The 14,528-nt window shown below is 37.0% G+C and overlaps 1 protein-coding gene across 8 annotated transcripts in view; it reads left to right on the forward strand.

Annotated features, from left to right (window-relative positions):
* The window catches only part of KIF16B (kinesin family member 16B), a 146,627-nt gene that overhangs the window by 61,214 nt on the left and 70,885 nt on the right, over nucleotides 1-14,528 (forward strand). For all 8 annotated transcript variants that reach the window (XM_062571746.1, XM_062571751.1, XM_062571752.1 and 5 more), the window contains 5 exons: nucleotides 1,542-1,661; nucleotides 2,171-2,222; nucleotides 3,465-3,602; nucleotides 9,154-9,236; nucleotides 9,444-9,532. In XM_062571746.1, the coding sequence (XP_062427730.1) occupies nucleotides 1,542-1,661; nucleotides 2,171-2,222; nucleotides 3,465-3,602; nucleotides 9,154-9,236; nucleotides 9,444-9,532 (482 nt within the window). The remainder of the gene's footprint in view (nucleotides 1-1,541; nucleotides 1,662-2,170; nucleotides 2,223-3,464; nucleotides 3,603-9,153; nucleotides 9,237-9,443; nucleotides 9,533-14,528) is intronic.

Consider the following 14,528-nt stretch of genomic DNA (forward strand, 5'->3'; position numbering starts at 1 on the left):
TCTGTAAATTATGTATAAGAGTAGGTGCCACTCAATAAATATTTAATATGTGATAGATACTTTTGTCTGAAATTACTTTTTCACTTGAACAATGATTTAAGCTGTATTTTTTTGGTTTTATGAGGTGACACTTTTATAGTATCAAGGAGTAGCTGAATGCAGTTTGAATGTCAGAGAGCTGCAGGACAACATTAATCACAACTTTTTTTGTTCTTTCTGAGTGCTGGAGAACTTAATTCTTCCGTTAGCAGAGTAGGATTTCCTGGTTTTGTTTTGGAGTGTCTTTTGTATGTTGTGCCATCATCTCATTTTGCCCTCTTGTATGTGTAGTTACAAAAATATTTTTAACAATATCAGCATTAACAACACTTTTATATTGTACAGAGAAATGAGATACTACATCTGTTTTCTTCGTTCAGATTTGTCAAGCTGCTATGCTTAGGCAAATGTGCATTGCAGTCTATCCAGGTTTTCTCACAAACAGCAGGCTGTCTTGGCTGGCTCTGAAGGATGCATATTGATGACTTGGAAAAGTGGTAGTCACACTGTTATCAGAAAATTTATTTTCTGTATTTACTAGCCCTAGGAGAGAAAAGCATATATACATAATGTACAGCAGTGATAGTTGTTTATGGCACCTCCCCTTGCTGAGTTGTTGATGTTACTTAGCTCGTAATGGCTTAGTTGCATAGACAGAAAAATTGACTCGTTTTGAAGGGAAGTATGTTGTGAAGGTCTTCGCAGCCTCTGTCACCATTATCTTCCCATGTCTAGAAGCCGATAGGTTTTGATGTCAACTTGAAAAATGAACTTTATAAATACTAAAACTTATTTCAAAGCTATATTTAATCTCTTATTTATTGCACACATTATCTAATTAATATTGCATCAAAGATATTACTAAAAATGACTTTTCATTCAAGGTTATATTTGTCCACTTGTACTCCTGCTGAATGATACTTTTATCCTACAAGTAGTTGTTGCAGAATGCAGCCAAAAATTTTTTTGAATAATTGAAATTATGTGCTTCAAATACTTTGTACGTTTATTTACTCTTGCCAACGTTTCCGTTTATATGAGTGGTTTTAACTATTTAGGCTTACTGCGTTTCCAGGTGTCCAGATTTTTTGTTGAGGAAGGTTCAATTTATTTAAAGGATTGCCAAAGAGTGTTCAGTTTTACATTTCCTAGCTGTGCTGACTTTTTTTTTGTAGATTTAAATACTGCTTAATCATCATGCAGGGTAGTACATAGCTTGCTTTTAAACAACTTTCCTTCGTTATTCTCGTTTGATCTTCCTTATCTGGTATAATTCAGCTGTTTGTTTGGTTTCTTTCAAATAACACCTTCACAGACTTCCTGAACAACAAGCTTGGAATACTCACTGGAAATACAAAAATTACATTTAAAACATTAAAAAAAAAAAAAAATCCTTGTATTTTTTGTGATCTTACATAGATTAAATTATATTTAATATGGTTTAGAAAGAGAATGAAGAGCAATATTTCTTGCGTATCTTAGTATATTTTTCTTTGTTACAGGAGCAAACACTGGCCCTTAGGAAAGAAGGGATAGGTGTTGTATTAGATTCTGAACTGCCTCATCTAATTGGCATTGATGATGATCTTCTTAGTACTGGTATCATCTTGTATCACTTGAAGGTAAATACACATCTGTATTTCCACAACCTTAGCGTGCCTTGTGATTTCGGAGTAGACAAATTACAGCATTAATTTGCTATCTAAATATAGTAAGTGTTCATCACATTTCTCCACTCTGGTTTGATAGCTGTTAAGAGATTTTAACTGATTCAAGTTATAATATCTGTCAGTTTAGTGCTTAGTTTTATCCTGGAAGTAGTGATAGATGTATGATATTCCTACTCATGTATATTGGTTTCTCATTCTTCTTGTTGTAAAGCTTAAATTGAAATTCAAATCAATTGCCACAAAATTGATTCTGTGCAGGACAGTTAAAGCTTGAATTTGCTAGCAATATTGTACAATAAAGACTGCTCTATGAAAGTATTCTAAAAATGTTATCTGATTTTTTCATGTATGCATAAACCTGTATTAGGTCCAGGATGCTGTGATAAAGTAGAAGGTTAAATTTTATCTTCATGGGGAGGAGGAGAAGTTCAACTGAAAATAACATATTTTGTCTTAATTAGGAAGGCCAAACGTATGTGGGCAGAGAAGATGCTATGACAGAACAGGATATTGGTAAGGAAGTTGTTTTTTTTCACATTTATTCTTCTATCACTTGTTTTTTGTTCGTCCAGTGTCTTAACCATGTGAGTGAAATTTTGTCATTTTTTCCCCTTTTTAATTAATTGTTCACATATTCTTGCATATTTTTGCTTTTCAAAATCTTATAAAATATTAATATGATTTGCCTGAGAGAGTATAACTTCTAAAACAGCTTGTAGATTTAAAATATGTTGTTATTCATACACACTGAGATTGGTTGTTAGTCTATTTCTTGTAGACTTTAAATAGGGTTCTGTAGAAATACCACTCTTTTTCATGCAGCACCTGTCGTAATTGATGCATAATTGTTGTCTTAATCTTTGTATAATGACAATATTGTTATGTCTAAAGTGATCTTTGGACTTTAGATTCATGTTGATGAAAATTTTGCAAGTTGATGAAAAGGGGTAGGCTTATATTTAGTTTTTCTTATTCACTTGATATCAGTGCAAACAAATGCCAGTATTGGACTGCTTTATCACATATGTTACTTGGATGGAGTTCCATTAAGTAAGCCAAATTCTTTAGTTCTCAAGTGAGAAATCAAGAGCCAAATAACTTAGTTCTGTATGTTTTATTTGGTCAAAAGATGACTGAATTTAAATATCTAAATAAATTCTGTGAAACTAGAGCACATATGTGTTGCTTTGTAATAGTAGATAATGTGATATAAAAAAACTTTTCTCTTTGTTTCTGGTGAGAATGAAAGACTTCTATAGAGACAATGTTACGAGAGTTGAAGAGAAGGAAAGCCGTATAAATGATTGATAGCAGGCCTGAATATATTAAGTCTTAAGAACCTTATTTCAGCCATTCATAGTAATATGCAGTCGCATATTAAATCCTGTCTCATCAGATTTAAGTAGAACTGCTTTAAGGTCAAGATTTTTTCATTATTACTTAATGAAACTGGACAGAAAAACAGTTGCTACAAGTGTGTGCAAATATACATATCTGGTGCCAGAACATGGAACAAAAAAATTATACAAAACAAAAACACTTCTTTTTCCATTAAAAAAAAGCAATTAAAAGAGTAAACCTTCAAGGTATACAGTTATTAAAAGGTCGGAATTGGTGAGAGAAGCAACAAAACATCGTAAAGAAAAAAGATACTTTCAAATAGATAGTGCCATATATTCTTAATAAATTAATATCAGATTGCTAATCTTATTTGTTAAGAGAATAATTATGTTACTTTATTTCTGTGTGTTTTAGTTCTTCATGGCCTTGATTTGGAAAGTGAGCATTGCATCTTTGAAAACCTGAATGGTACTGTGAATCTAATACCACTAAATGGAGCTCAGTGTTCTGTGAATGGTGTTCAGATTACAGAAGCCACACACCTAAACCAAGGTATTGTCCAGAGTAATGTAATTTTTATACAGCACCCTTTCTTTTTTTCTAGCAACAGCACTGAAAACTCCTTCTATATGTAAGAGGTTTATTGTTAAATTCATTTTAATTTTGATTCCTTTTCTTCTCCTCTGCAATTAGGAGATACTTGGAGGTTTTGTTCAGTCAGAGAACTGCTATATGGAGAAAAGAGAATTCTTCACTGACTTGAGCTACGTCATCATCTTGAGTATGAATTGATGATTACCATTAGATTTCATTCAAAACTTCTGCATAAAGCAAACTCCATGCCAGATGGCTTAGATTGCTATGATATTAAAAAAAAAAAAAAAAAAAAAAAAAAAAAACAACAGTAAAGCAGTCTGTGTATGAACAAAATACTGTCAGAGCCTTCCCCCACTCCGCCACCCCAGTTTCAGGCTGACTGGTCCAGCTTAACGCTCTTATTGCCAAATCCCCTTGTGCAGCAGTAGATTCAGCTAGAATATCCATTAGCTGCAGATGTAGTAAAATGATGCAAAGGAGGAGGCCAACCCTAATGGAAGAATGTTAGAGAATTAGAATTTCAGTGCAGAAACTTTAAAATGTGGGAATAAAGAAGCAGCTGGGAGGGCCGGGGACAAAGGGGTGTACTATTGGCCTGGAAAGCACCGACTGAACAACTGAGCTGATGAATGCTACAGCAGAGGTTCTCTACATTTCTTCCAGGAGCACCCAGAATACTTTTCCATTTAGCAGTGAGGTTGCGACACAGCCTGCTGCTGGAAAAAACAATATTGCCTTACATCCCTGGAAGGAAACCCTCAGAGCAAAGTTATTTGAACAAATTAGGAGCTCAGTGCAGAGGACAGTGTTGAATGAGGATGATCTTGCATCTTTTTTGAACTCAAACAAGTGCTTCAAATTTCACTTTCAGAAAGTAAGGAGTTTTGGTGTGGAAAGGGGATGTTGATTCTGTAAAGTGTCTTATTTCTTCACAGCAATACGGTTGTCATTTCTGTTGCAGATAGTTTTCCACTGACATTTTCTGTACAACCAAGCTTTCCACTGACATTTTCTGTACAACCAAGCTTACAGGCAATTTTTTTTTTCAGTAGGGATGACTGCTTATCAAAGTGCTTACTTCTTTTAATTGCCTCAGGCATGTTTCTGTGTACATGGTAGCATGTCTGCATGTTTTGGCCTGAGTCAAGTGGAGGGAAGGATTAGGTTGTAAATGAGTTGATTCATAGATGAGGGAAGAAAGGGTAGTGGAAGAGGATTGTTCCTTGCCTCCAAGGAATGGTGAGCATAGAATGACTTACCTGGAACTTTCTGCTGTCACTTGGGAAAGTGAGTAATACTTTCCAGTGACAGGTATTTTTGAAAGTATTTACACCATGTTTTACTGATTCTTGGCAAGCAAATGAATTTTTGAAATTCAGTATTTACCTCAATATAAAATAATGCCTTATTACACTTTGCCCTTCTAGGAGGGAAGAAAAATCATTTTGAAGATGAGAAGTATTTTTCTATCATATAGTGTACTCCCACACCCAACCACAATTCTGAAACTAGGGTCCTTTCTCTTCCTACCGTCTTACCATATGCACCTACTTTTCTACAGTCCATGACCTTCCTTCTGCATACCCAAATGTATGGTCCTGTATGGGTGCAGACTAGGCCTGGAATTACATATTCCTCACCCTCATACATCTTTACTTTTCAACCTAATTTTCTGTACTTTCCAAGCACGCTGTCACACACAGACCCTGAGCATGGTCCCATGATTTCAACTGGATTCTCAGCACCACCTGAACTCCATTCTAACTCCTTCACAGCTTCTGGAAAAACCTGCTCTGCTGGAGCAAGTTAGCATAGACATGCTGATCAGGGGTAACAGGTTTTTAACTCATGACCTCAGTAAAGAGTTGGCCCACAGGTGGTTTATCACTGATATTCTTGCATATGATGGCTTGCTTTTGTGACAGGTGGCAGTTGTACTCGCTGACCTAGGTTTCCACCACATGCAAGATAACATTAAAGAACAGGAGTATGGAGAAGGTGACAGATTTTTCAACAGCAAATCTAAGGTTGACATGTTTTTTAGAAAAACTTTCTGGATGGGGAGAAAGCCTAATCCTCTTTGCCTTATATTTGGGTAAATCCTGTTGATAAATGGGCATTGGCAAAAGGAAAGAATAAGAGTTGCAGTTGCAATGACTCATCTTTGCTTTAGCCTACTGCATTTCAGAGGGAGTAAAGGTTTGATGGGCCTCAGAAGAAGGTAAGAGTCTCTTTCCTTTTTTTTTTTTTTTTTTTTTTTTTTTTTTTTTTTTTTTTTTTTTGTCTTCCAATCTTCCAAGCCTACTATGTAATGCATACAGACTTGGTTTTGTCCTGTGAAGAGTGGAATCTTGTTGTTTTTATGTGTGTGTTTCTTTCTATCTCAAGATAGAAATTTGCACCTCAAAAGAAGGGGCAAAAATTGCTTTTGCATTAATAAATTGTGGAACAACAGCTGGCTAAGCTGCCCTCTAGAGTATTTAACCAGACTGAGCCTGAAAGCATCAATTGGGAAGAGCCAATGGAATATGGCTTGCATATGATGGCTTTAACATCATATGCAAATTTAACAACTTGTGTGCAATACATATATCCTAGCTGTGATAGCACTTAGTCTCACAGCATGAAATGCCAGTATCTGTAAATATCTGCTTCAGAATCTTTGATTAACTGCTGATATATTTAAATGTTTCCGTTTATTGTTAATAATTATTCATTTGAAAATGTGTTTTTAGAGTGTTTTATAGTAGATCAAAAAAAGAGGCAGAGTAATTAATTAATACTTCCTTCTTCAGATTACTTCCAGCATTTGTAAATTCTGCTTAATATGCCCTTTTTGTATAAATACAACTTTTTACAGTATTCTATATTCGTAAGAACATCTACTAGGATTTCTGGAGATAACTGAAATAACATTCACACATAGATTTTGTCCTTTGCCTTAAATTTATCCTCAACTAAAGCTGAGTTTTCCATTGTCAGGCCAAGCTGCCAGCTCTTCAGAGCTGATATCTCCCACTTTTTTTTTCTTATTATTCATTAGTTAAAAAATAACTTCTAAAAATTAGGGAGATTAATTATGGATACATTTGTTTATATAGCTCCAAAATATTGATCTATGTAGTTGAGTGAGACTTGATGATATTTGAACATGTATTCTTCTTATTTATTTCATTTATGTATGGGAGGAAATTAGCTAGATTACCTGTAAGAGCTCCCCAAATAATTTAGTCTTTTTTTATTGCTTTTTTCTTTTTTGGTATGTTTTTAGTAGTGTCAATGTAATTGATAAACTTTTTTCCTTCACTGCCTTCTCATTCAAGGAGAATGAGAATTATTGCTTAGAGTAAATAAATGGAAAGCAAAACCCATAAAAAAAAATTTGTTTCTGGACAACGTTTATTCTACATTTTGCACACATGCATTCAGGTGGGGAATTGCATTGTGCAATAACATAATAATGAACAATCTAAACTAGTACTTAGGATATACTTTGCAGAACAATTTTGATACATATTATTTTTCCTGAATAGGTAAGCAGCACTATCAGAGCCTAAGTTCTGTCAAATGTGAATTAAGATTGTACAGTTCTTCCTAAATTCTGGAATAAGATTAAAAAAGGTACAGAGACAAAAAGTAGCATCATGCAGTATTATCTGTGACATGCTTAGATACAGAAGAGGAATGTAACAGGAGGAGGAGCCGTAATACCTGTTCTAACCTTTATATTGGCCATATCAGTGTACTAAATACTTCTGTAAGAGTGTACCATATGACAGGTGCATATCTCTTCTCTTTCCTCCTATTCAGACCTGTGCCAAATCTCTTCCTATCGTGATCATAGGATTCAGGGAAACCTAGCCATTCATTTGATCAGTCATTTGTTTTCAAATGTTCACGTACTTGTTAAGCACACTATTCACTTTTATATTTGTAAAGTTAGGAACAGTTACCTTTATTTGTACTCATTCTGAAATTTAAATTCACTTTAGCTGTTTCCATTTAATAATGTGGTCAAAAATGTTTACAACTGAATAATTTTATCTTCATTCCAAGCTGAAGGAATTTCACTAGTATCCTCACTACTTCCTCTGCTACAATAATCAAAATCCCCCCTGCAGGCAAACAGCAAGAGTGGAACAGATGCATGTTTGAGGAAAACTGCGAGCACATGAAGCAGTTGTGGAGTAGAAAGAGGTTTTACTGCTTTCGCTATAGCAGTCATGACCAGCAGCGACTCTTTTTAATATGCTTGCAGAAAAAGTATGCCCAGTGCACTTCATGAGGGAAGGGCCAGCCTGCTGCATTACCGAAATTAAAAAGATGGTGTTGGAATGTCTTTGCAATACCACTCTACATACAAATTTATGAAAGATATTTCAGTTTAGGATTAAACTGAAATAAAATATTAATATGATCCAAAACTGAGGTGTGATGTAGACAGCAAGGAGTGACACTGTGACTACAGTGAATTTTGCCATTGATTTTGCTAAGATTGGGTGATCTTATTTGGGTTAATATTTCTGGTTAAGCTAAATTTCAAAGGAACATCCTTAGCTAAGGACAGTATTCTGTTTTCAGATGGTAACAATTTGTTTGCAGTGAGCAGTGTAAGTGCAGTTCTCTTTCAGACTGTAAGTGTAATAGCAGCTTTTTGCTTTTAAAAATGCCTCCCAATGACAGATAAATGCTTGATTCTATGGTGATTAGCTTGGAAGATTTCCATTTCATGACAGCAGTGGGACATCATTGACGATGTATTTTTTAGTAGGCAAGTATTAATCTTGGTGCCAGTTTCTTCAAAATATGGTAGTGAATGCCCAGAAACACATTATTTGTGACCTGTACCTGTAATTGATTAAATGTAATAATGGATGTTTACTGAGCAATATAAATTATTCCAGATTTTTCCCTTTGAAAATAAGTATTGGATATAAAAGTCCAATAATCCTGGTTTGGGTAATGGTAGGTTTCAGTGTTCTTCCACAAAAAGATAAGAAAGGTAAGTGAGAGTACAAATTGTGGAGGAATGGAGCTTTCAGTTTATGTGGATTTTAATCTATCTTGGATCAGTAGCAGAGGAGTGAGAGTTAGTTGGTCTTTAGCCTTAGTTATGGACATACCTATTGGATTTGGCACTGTCTGGTTTCTAGCCACCAAAGTAGCCATGTTGAAGGAGTGTATAGGAGAAGTTTGGGGCAGCTGCTGCTGCTGCTTCCTCTACTTCATCAGCTGAATGACATCAACATGACTGATGTTTGTGTGCATGAGTATGTGTGCTCTCTTTTTTTTTAACAAGGAACATGAAGGAATGAACATACATATACAGCAGTTATAATTGTGATTCTACGTTTTTATACATTTTAATTGTTTATTTTATTATTTTAAGTTCTAAGTTGAAGTTCTTTATGAAAGTCTTTGCTTACATATTGGATGACCAAAAAAATATTTGGCATTTTCTGGTGCAGCATGATGTCAGTAAAAGTTGTGTGTTTTTTCTCCTCAGGTGCTGTTATATTACTTGGAAGAACCAATATGTTTCGCTTTAACCACCCCAAAGAAGCTGCCAAACTAAGGGAAAAAAGAAAGGTGATATTGAATGAATATTTGGGGGAATTTAATTTTTTTTCACATTTTTCTCCCTGTTACAGACACATGTTGATTATTTTTTATTTTATTTTATTTTCTGCTTCACGTAAGACTACTACTTTATTCTTTATTTTCATCAAGTGAAAGGAAGAGTTGATAAGCACAGTAGCATTTGTCTAATACTTTCATTTTATGGTCTGTTGTTAGAGTGGACTGCTGTCTTCCTTCAGCTTGTCTATGACAGATCTTTCAAAATCTTGTGAGAACCTGTCAGCAGTTATGCTTTATAATCCAGGGTGAGTATATTCTGAAATGCAGTTGTATAAATTGCACTAGTTCTCCTTTTTAGTGATTTGACTGTTTCAAGTGGGAGTAATAGAAATTGTTTTGTTCTCAAGTTAATACTACAGGCATGCTAAATAATGGGATTGTGAATGACATAAGAACTTTTCAGAAATCTTATTTGGACTAATATTTCAAGTCTGTGCTAGAAAATGGGATAAAAGCACACTGAGGAGGTTTTTATCATGCTGAGAACTTGCTCTTACAAGGGATCCACTACTCAAATACAAGAAGAGTAACTGCACCAGCGGACAGCCACACTGACAGATTTGACACTAATAAAGTTATAGTGCCTGGACTTCAGAGGCCGAATTTGGCATTAAAACCAAGGCAGTCCAGCACAATTATGATATTGCAATTTTACATTTATACTTTCTTGAGTATTACAAGTTAACTCTTTTTTCCTTAGAAAAATACGTTGTAAATTGGAAATTAAGTAATATTTCTGTAGTTCATTTAATACCAATAAAAGCATAAAACGGCCAGGAAGTTAGCGTCTTAGGTTCTGATCTATCTACCTCTTAGTAGGTGGCTAGAGTACGATATGGAGAATGGTTTTATTACACAATTAAAATGAAATAAACTCCTAATTGTAGATAAACTGCTTTTAATGTTTTTACCAGTGTTCTTAAAGTGATTCAGAGGGAATTGGTGGTGGTGTGTTCAGATTTTTCTTTTTTTTTTTTTCTTGTTTTTTTTCATCCCCTCCCCCAATGGCTAATGCCTGTGTTTTGAATTGAGAGTGAGATGAAACACCTTAACCACCTATGTGCTTTTGAAAAATTGGCCAAAAATTGACTTACAGATTTGGGTAGGGCAACTTTATTCCTAGGTTTTACTATGAGATTGCTCTTTGTCCACTAGAACTTAGAAAGATTGGACAGGTAATGACAAATTGAAGTTAAATAATGTGTTAAATATTGTGGGTATGTGTAATAACATTGCTTCAAATGTGATGTTGCTCTCTTGCTACTAAGTTTGCCTAGAAAGAACTCAAGACACTGAACTAGTTGCTTATAAGCTGCGCATCTTTTTTTCAGACAGATAAAACAAAGTCAAAATACAGATTTATTTTTTTTTTCCTATTTCAGCCGTTTCAAATAGGTTGATCTTGTGCTGGCCGTTGCTGTTGAGGGCTTGAGAATGTTCCTGGCTATTCTGTTATGTCTGATTACGAATCTACTACCTTCGTCTCTTCCTACAGTAATAATGTTACTCTGAATACTGTTATGAATAACTGCATTATACTGCAAAATACCAACCTTGACTTTGCAGTCACTGTAGACTATGACATACGGTTTCAGCATTGCTTCAGTTGTAGTCTTTTAGATTTACAGTAAAATATAATGGCATGGGCAAGATCCAGTTGAACATAGGTCTTAGAATAATTTCCCTGCCCAAGGAGTTCAGATAATATCAAATATGATTTGATTTTGAGGATTTTTTTTTCTGTGAACCATATAAAAATATGTCTAAAGAGTTATTTGATTGCCTCTGGGATGGAATAGATAGCACCAAGCTCTTTTTTTTCCACTATGTTTTGTGGAAGATGGCTTCTTTCTTCCTTATCAGATCTTCAAAGACCTCACCTTGCTTTCCCAGAAATCATACAATATGATGAATATCTTTAAATAATCAATGTACTCAGCAATTTTCAAAAACACTATAATTTTTTCTATTTGGCACTTCTGTAACTTTTATTTCCCTCTTTCAGTGCAATTATGAGGGAGCTACTCTTATTGAAACTGAAGTGAAATACTCCTCATTTGCCTAAACACTTTCATGCATGTATTCTATTAGACAGTAAACCATGAACAGAGGGTTAATTACTGATATTCTCCTGCTGGTCTGCATTCAATTAATCTTTATGAACTGACTTGCAAGAGTGGGTGTTTTATCTTGCTTAATTTGTAAACACAAACAAGGATTATGCCTAAGGCTCATTACAGGAGGAATGCAAGTCTGCATGACTGTAACTTGTTTGTGAGCAGTAAAACCTGTCTGAGGTTGTTCCATTGTCACTGTTATGTACCCGTTTTCCTCTAGGTGAGGAAACTCACAGTTGTGTATTCATAATTTAAGCTCTTATTACTTATCTTCAGACATTATAGCAATGTTTAAAACAATACATGCCAAATCTAATAAAATGTTACCCACACAATGCAGAGGCTATCTTTGTCCTAATAGGTCAGTGATTTAAAAAAATAATAATTTCAAATATGACTACTTTAGTGCTTTTATGACTGCTGCAAAGAGAAGGTAGTCTGTGAAGTTTGCTCTGCTCTTTAACTGAACTATGAGCTTAGAAATCAGTGGAAGAAAACGTGTTCTATTATTGATGTGTCTTTATGGACAGCGATTTGACAACAACAGCTTTTCAGCTTAGGCTACAATACCATGACAATATTTGATTTAACTAAGTAGATGCTAATACTGTCCTCTTTTCGTCTCTTCCTTTGGGACAGCACTGATGTTTTTCTGATCATACGGTGAGCTTGTCCAGGGAGGAAATTCTGCAGAAAATGTCACTTGAAGAGTGGCAAGTGGCTAGAGTAATTAAAGAAAAGAAAGTGTGCTTCAAATAAACAGACTCCAAACATTTAGGCCATAGTGATAATTTGAAAACAATGACACCATATCTGAAAGGAGTTAACTTGCAGAACACCTGAGTTCTGGACTTCCAGCTGGGGATGCTGCTGAACAAGTACAGTGCTGCAGTGGTTATTTCTGAGTGGTGTCCAAGGTCAGCCTGGATAAATATACTCAGTAAATGTAATCTCTGGGCTTTGAAGGTAAGGTAATTGTAGCAAAGTCATTAGGTAAGGAGAAGCAAGTTGCTTTATAGGAAAGTATGGAAAAAGACTATCTCTCACTGAATTTGGTTTGGATTTTATTATTATTATTTCAGCATCAGGAGCAACCTAAGACTTGGACTACTTGCTTTATTATGACTCTTCATAAAATACTGTAGTGTTTCCTCATTCTTGTGTTGACCAATACAGTTTTCAAGAGTTCTCATAGTGTTACAGTTTACTGATCACCAGCAACGTAGATCTAGATGCAGCAACAGACTCATTGGTTTCTGTGGGATTTCCGTAGCTGAACAGCATTCTGCCTGTTGTTAACTTACTACTTTCAACCCTTCTTTTCTTCCAATTTCAGTATTAATAACCTGGCAGCTGAATTTGTAGCTTCTGTAGATTGTAGTAGGCAGTTTGTAAGATCTGTCACCTTTAGCAGTAAATGGCAGAAGAACCTGTGGGTTATTGCTTTCAGCTGTTGCGATAGCTGTTGCAGTAAATGACATTCCTCCCTATTATGGTGTTTGCAGCAAAATTTAGGAGTTTAACCCCTAGCATATGCTTCATGAGAACTCTCCCAAACATAAAAAGTACTAGTATCACAGGTTTGTCAAGGAGGGGCACTGAATATTAAAGGTCTGCTGCTGCCTACACCCAGAGCTGGTGCCATGTTTAGATAAAATTGCATAAGGCTGAAAGGGGAGATGGGAGATTCCTCCATTCCTCCTTCTGCATTTCTTCCTTGCTCAAGGCAAGGGCTTTCTTTACTGAGTGAGGAGTCATAGAATCATAGAATCAGTAAGGTTGGAAGGGACCTCTGGAGATCATCTAGTTCAACATCCCTGCTCAGCAGGGTCACCTAGAGCATGTTACACAGGGTTGCACCCAGGCAGGCCTTGAAGATCTCCACAGAAGGAGACTCTACAACCTCTCTGGGCAACCTGTGCCAGTGCTCCGTCACTCTCACAGGGAAGAAATTCCCTCTCACAGCCAGGCGGAACTGCCTGTGCTTCAATTTCTGACCATTGCCTCTTGTCCTGTCACATGGGACACCTGAAAAGAGTTTGTCCCTGTCCCCTTGACACCCTCCCTTCAGGTACTTATACACCTTGATAAGATCCCCCCTCAGTCTTCTCTTCCCCAGGCTGAAGAGGCCCAGCTCGCACAGCTGTTCCCCAGAGGGCAGCCCTCTCATCATCTTCCCAGCCCTCCCATCATCTTTGCAGCCCTATGCTGGAGTCTCTCCAGTAGCTCCACATCTCTCTTGTACTGGGGAGCCCAAAACTGGACGCAGTACTCGAGATGAGGCCTCCCAAGGGCTGAGCAGAGGGAGGGGCAGGATCACCTCCCTCCACCTGCTGGCAACACTCTTCCTAATGCACCCCAGGATACTATTGGTCTTCCTGGCCACAAGGGCACATTGCTGGCTCATGGTCAACTTGTCATCCGCCAGCACTCCCAGGTCCTTCTCTGCAGAGCTGCTCTCTACAAGGTCAGCCCCCAGCTTGTACTGGTGCCTAGGGTTATTTTTCCCTAGGTGCAGGACTCTGCACTTGCCCTTGTTGAACCTCAGGAGGTTCCTCTCCACCCAACTCTCCAGCCTGGCCAGGTCTCTCTGAATGGCAGCACAGCCCTCAGGTGTGTCAGCTGCTCCTCCCAGCTTGGTATCCTCAGCAAACTTGCTGAGGAGGCACTCTGTCCCCTCATCCAGGTCACTGATGAAGAAATTGAACAGGATGGGACCCAGTCCTGAGCCCTGGGGGATGCCATTGGCCCAGGCCTCCAACTGGACTCCACACCACTGATGATGACCCTCTGAGCTCTGCCTTTCAGCCAGTTCTCAATCCACCTCACTGTCCACTCGTCTAACTCACGCTTCCTGAGCTTACCTAGGAGGATGTTATGGGAGACAGTGTACAAAGCCTTGCTGAAGTCAAGGTCCACAATGTCCTCTGCTCTCCCCTCATCTACCAAGCCAGTCATTCCATCATAGAAGGCTATCAGATTGGTAAAGCAGGATTTCCCCTTGGTGAATCCATGCTGGCTACTCCTGATCACCTCCTTCTCCTCCATGTGCCTGGAGATGACATCCAGAAGGAGCTGTTCCATCACCTTTCCAGGTATGGAGGTGAGGCTGGCTGGCTGTAAT

Source organism: Rhea pennata, chromosome 3, assembly GCF_028389875.1.
Source record: "Rhea pennata isolate bPtePen1 chromosome 3, bPtePen1.pri, whole genome shotgun sequence".
NCBI lineage: Eukaryota > Metazoa > Chordata > Aves > Rheiformes > Rheidae > Rhea > Rhea pennata.